Here is a 6000-nt window from a genome sequence, read left to right on the forward strand (position 1 = left end):
TGAGCATGTAATATCCAGAACTGTCATTATCAAAATCAAAGAATTGATGCTTCTTTAGTTTAGACAGGATCTTGGTGCATAAATAGCACAGACAGATCATGTCCCAAATCAGAAAAGTCCACTTTTAAGTATATCAGTTTTTTTCATTATGGCCCCATGTAGCTCTTTCCATTTTTTGAAAGCTATGAAACTAGCTTAACATTACATGAGTTCTAAGCTCTCTGAGTTTTTGACAAATGACAACTTTATCTTGCATGGAAAAACCGAGGCATTAGAAAATCTTAGCAAATAGTGTAATTTGAAGGTCCTGGGTGACTAAGAACCCAGAACATCCATAGGCAAATCTGTATATACTAAAATCTATTGTGGAAAGAAAATTGTATTCCACCCACTTCTACCACAGTTAATGCTTTTCTTATGCCTAGAACAAATTCTGAGATCCAAGTAATTTCTGGTAACCCTATCTCATAGAACTGGAAGGGATGCTGAATGAAAAGGTCATTGAGTACAGCCCCCTGCCTTCACTAGCAGGACCAAGTACTGATTTTGCCCCAGATCCCTAAGTGGCCCCCTTCAAGGATTGAACTCATAACCCTGGGTTTGGCAGGCCAAACTACTGAGCTATCCTTCCCCCGACTTTCTGAGACTATATAGACATAGGACCAAGTCCTGAAACCCCATAGACATTAATGAACATGGTTCTCCTCAGACCATTTTATACCTGTGTATTTTATATTTTGGAAAATGCTTAGCAAAACTTAAAATTTATGCCCAAAGCTACCAAAACAATGGGCCTAATTCTCTGCTTACTTACCCTAATGTAAATCAGGAGCGACTCCATATTAGTCAACAAAGTCACACTGACATGAAACCAATATGAGAGGAGATTTTAGGGTAAAATTTCAGAAGGGATTACGTGACTTAGAATTTTCAAATGTATTTAGGTGCCTAAAGATGCAGATAGTCACATAGTGGAATTTTCAAAAGTGCCAAAGCAGGTTAACCACTTAACTCCCATTGATATTAGGCACCTAAATAGTTTTGAAAATTTGACCCTTAGGAACCTAAGTCCCATTAGATTCCTAAGTAACTTAGACACTTTCAAATATTTTATCCTTAGGCTTAAGCTCCCTATAAATTCATGGGCCACTGACTGCCATGCTCAAATTCCAGTCACTGTTGGTCTCTCAGAGACTATGTCTACACTTGGAAATGGGCTCATTCCTCCCAGGTCATGTAGATATATTTGCCCTAGCTCTCATTGAGCTAGTGCACTAAAAATAGTAGCATAGCAAGGGGCCGCACAGGCAGCAGGGAGCAATGGCATGGGCTAGCCATGCTGAGTATGTACCCTGCCGCTACTCACTGCTGCCCATGCTGCCCCAGCTACACTACTATTTGCAGTGCATTAGCTCAATGGGAGCTAGCGTGAGCATGCCTGTGCAGGCAGGGAATCACACCCCTAGCTCCAAGTGTAGACACACCCATACAGCCCTGATATCACCATCACTAAAAGGGTTTCCCTTCCCAGCTTGCAGGAGATAAACCCTCGAAATGTTAACTGATACGTAAGAACTTATTTGAAAAATGACATCACTCAGTGCCTAGCAAGAAGCGAGAGGAAGGCAGACAGCTGTCCACTAATTTTTAAAGAGAGATTATTTCAGAACTGGAACAAAGGATTTGATGTGTCTGAAATGAATGAGCTTCACCCAGAATCTGGCCTCTCCTGTTTCAGCAGCATTGTGTGTCATATGATATGAATGGGAGAAACTGTCCATCACTCGTCTCTGAGTTTAGTGTGGTATCTTAGGCTCTGTATTCAGGAAAAAAGGAATATTCTTACTTTACATTAGCTAACGCGTGGTAACTAACACGAGGTAAAAAATCCTAATGAAGACACAGCTGTTTATAGTAGTTTCACATGAGTTAACCTTTACTTTGACCTGCTAATTCCTCTTTAACCTACAACTTGCCTTGTCGTCACTAGGATTTTACCTCATGTTAGTTACCACGTTAGCTAACATGAGGTAAGAACACATCTCTTTTCCTAGTGAAGACACCCACCTAGCAATTTCTATTATTAAAGGAAACTGACTACTGTATTCAATTTCCAGGAATATTATCTGTACCAGTTGTGGAGGTTCCATGCCATATTTTATTAGGGGATGCCTTCAATGCAACAAATTTGCCAAGCAACACCACAACACCAATAGTTGGATGCTGCCAAGATCTCTTTAACAGGTACTTATGAGCGCATCATTCTCTCTCATAGTCATTCTGTGAAGTCAGTTATTCCCCAGGGCTGCTGTATTTTCATGGCAATCTTTTAGGAAACCGTGGTAAATAAAGGCATAAGTAATAGAAATATAAAGGGGGGGCGGGGAATCAATATCCACAGACATTGCTTTGGAGCCAAAATAACATTTTCCATTGTAAATAACCAGAACAATGCATGTGGTGCCTCAAAAATATGGAATATAAGAGTTGCCGTCTAGAGCATATGTAACTTTTTCACTCACTTGGGCTCTTTAGCTTTGCATTTGGACATCCAACAGCCTGATTTTATTTTGAATATCTGGGTCTGTCTCCATCCACTGGCTGCAGGTGATTTTTGCACGCCTCAAAGAAATTATTTTAACTCTGTTTGTTTTTCTTGTAATTGTGCATTTCCTCTCTATCAGATATCAAGTAGAGATGGGACAGCTGAGAAGTTCAGAGCAAAATGTGAAATTCAAGTGAATTTTAGATCTGGAACTCTCATTTACATCATTGTTTTGGCGGTCACATTTTTGACCCAGAAGCACACGTCCCCAAAGTCTGAATATTATTGGATCTCTAAAACTACTAAAACCTTAAGTATTTGAACTACCACAGTACATGACCATAACCATGTATCTGAGATAGGCCAGGGTCTTTTCCTCCAGTAGTCTGTGTGTCTGGTTAAAAAGAGAATATCTTTTCTTTAGAAAATATTGTAAACATTTGAACCAAAACGGGTCTAGAGGTAAACTGTATATTTATATAACTTTCCATAAAATATTTAGGGGGACAAAGAAAATAAAGATATTAAATAAATAAGGAGTATATTAAATCAAATTTAGATTGTGACATGAGGCAACAAAGGTCTATGTTTTCTGCGTTATGGCAGGCACATATTTTATTCACTCTAATATGCCTTCTTTTCACTTCCACAATAAATCTATTCTCTGTTAAGGATCAAGGGTCTGATTCTTTATGCTCTTACACAAATGTAAATCAAAGGAACCTTATGATCCCTTCATCGTCCACTCCAGGTTTCTCTGGGGGGGGGGAGAGGATGTAGCCCTTGTATAATTGCAATGATGACTGAGAAAGACTTTAGGATAAATCATAGAAACACTTCCATAAACTTGGTTTAATATAGTCCTTATTTATCTCATATCTTTATTTATTTTGTCCCACTAAATCTTTTATGGAAAGTTATGCAAATATACAAAAAAAACCCCAAATATACAAAAATAATTTATAAAGTAAATACAGTATAGATGCTGCTGTAATGTAGCCTGGCTGTATTCTCAGATCCTCAGCTGGTGTAAATTGTACTAACTCCACTGACTTCAATGGAGCTATGACAATTTACATCATCAAAGGCTCTGCCCCTCTGTCTCAGCCTCTGCTATTCATTCCTGTCCCTGCATGCAAGAGTCTGGAAATGTGCAGAGTGTCCTGCAGGATTTGTGGCAACTTAAACTTCCAGCTGAAATTTCTCTCTTTCTAATACAGATCTAGGTCACAGTCCTAACATTAATTTTCTATTTTTGTTATTTTAAGATTTCTAAATATGTTTCTAGCTTGGATGACTTTATATGAAAAGTAGCTTTCAATATTGCATATGCAATGGGAAAGGTGACCATATTTTCAAAATCAAAACCTTGTACGCTTTTATGATGACATTTTTATGGTTACAAAAACTCATAGGCAAAGTACACAGTTTTGTTTTTTTAAACTAATATGTTGGTGCCATTACCACCAGCTTCTTCTGACTAAATGCATATTACTTGGAGTGGAGGACTTTTTCCTGTAACTTAGTGTTCTGAATGAGTTTATCATAAAACAGTGAACAGATGTGGCTAACATTTACTTAGAGCAAAAAATCCAGCTCTCCTGGGATCCTCTCTCATTGGCATATTCCATTCACTCCAAGCAATGTTCATCACATTGAATGTTCATTCCACTTGATTCTTTGTTCCTGGTAAACACAGAGCAAGTTCTACTCAGTATAGTGATATTTAGCAGACAGTTTGAAGATTAAAAAAAAAATCTGATTGAAAAAATGAAACAGTGGAATGTTTCAGTTGTCCTGGAAGAATTTCCTGGGGCACAGGAATTTCCTATGGAAACCTGGGACTGCCCCAATAAAACCAGGACATATGGTCATTTTAGCATTGCAGGGGTTTAGAACTGTCTATTTTAAGTCCCATTTCAAGTATGATAATTTAACATTCTAAACCCCCTAGCCAAAATATGTATATTGTGAAAATAAACCTGACTTCCTTTTTTTTCCCCCTCCTTCACCAGCACCAGTGCAAACAATTCTCAAGAGATCTTCTTAGGAGGAAACTACAGCCTAAACTCCTTGAGAGGATGTTGCCAAATACTGGAATCTCCCACTTTTAATTGCAGTTGGACCACTCCATTATTTTGAACTGGGACCAGTCATAACCAAGAGGCTGGAATACGGTCACATCTGTTTGTTGGACAGGTGGAAAGGAATTAAGAGTGGAGACATCTTTTTCTGCTTAAGGAATGTGCAATAGTTTGAGCCTTAGTTTCCTTTCACACCAGTACACTCCTTTGATTTGAGTGAATTACTCCTAAATTACTCTGGGGTAAATAAAAAGACAACCAGGCCCAGACAACCGGATCAGTTCTCCAGTCATGAAATCAGCCTGAAGAGAATGTCAGACCTACCATCATGGGCCTAGCTGCTGGATCTGATTCCCCTCTCTCTTGCGCCAGTATAAGTCAGGGTAACTTCACTGAATTTGATGGAATCTGTCTAGTGTAAAACTGCTGTGAGGAGAGAATCGAGCCCAGTGCCTTGGTAGCTGTTCAGTTTTGATTCATAATTTTCCCGTGTTCAAAATTGTCATCTACTGCCATTGGTATTTCTTCTTTTTATAATATTGAGTCTAAAGTTTTTTACTATGCTAAGACAAATGACCTCGTTTGCTGTCTGAAATCTCTGTAGCAGGATTCTTCGTGCTCTTGCAGAAAGATGGTAACTATATAATTGGAAAGGTCCAGTTGTGACTTAATTTCCAAATCAGATGAGATTCCAGGTGAAATTCATTGTATTATCACTACTGGTTCCTTTGTTATTGCAATTCTGGGGTCTGATTCTGGTATTACACCAGGCTAAATCAGGAGTAACTCCATTGAAATCAATGGAGTTAAGTTGATGTAAATCCTGTGTAAATGATACCAGAATCAGGCCTCTGCTCTGTAGGTCACTGACATGGGGAGAACATCTGTGAGTCTTGAACACTGAAATTAACCATGAAAAAAGAATAATCTGTCAGCATTACAAAAAACCTTCTTTTGGGAAAACTAGCTAATTTTATTTGTCATCCGGCTGTATATATTTTATTAAAATGTGTTGAGATTAAATTGACAGAGCAAACTAAAATATTTTATGCCTTTTCATAATAAAGCTATTCTAAATTTTAGAGATCTGGGCTTTTTTAATTGTTATTTAGAGAAAATATGATAATTAGCCTATGTCGAGAATTTTCTTTAAAAAAAATGAAGAGTATATGTGTCATGGTTTTTTTAGGCTTTATTCTTTTCACATGATAAGTTACACCAAGGTCTTTTGAGCCTGAAAACATTTTCATGGAGTTTACTTTTTTAAAGCTTGTATATATTTCCACAGCACAAGACTATGTTAATGCCAAAGATGTTACTATAAAGCTAAAATGAAGAATTTAAATATGAAAATCTGAGGAAATTGTTGAT

At 37.7% G+C, this 6000-nt stretch overlaps 1 protein-coding gene across 1 annotated transcript in view; it reads left to right on the forward strand.

Annotated features, from left to right (window-relative positions):
* SLC28A3 (solute carrier family 28 member 3) overlaps positions 1-5709 on the forward strand; it is a 63209-nt gene extending 57500 nt beyond the window's left edge. Inside the window, exons 17-18 of the mRNA XM_034774361.1 lie at positions 2118-2244; positions 4561-5709. Coding sequence (XP_034630252.1) covers positions 2118-2244; positions 4561-4687 — 254 coding nt within the window. The 3' untranslated portion in view covers positions 4688-5709. The remainder of the gene's footprint in view (positions 1-2117; positions 2245-4560) is intronic.
* The last annotated feature ends 291 nt before the right edge of the window (positions 5710-6000 follow it).

Source organism: Trachemys scripta, chromosome 6, assembly GCF_013100865.1.
Source record: "Trachemys scripta elegans isolate TJP31775 chromosome 6, CAS_Tse_1.0, whole genome shotgun sequence".
NCBI lineage: Eukaryota > Metazoa > Chordata > Testudines > Emydidae > Trachemys > Trachemys scripta.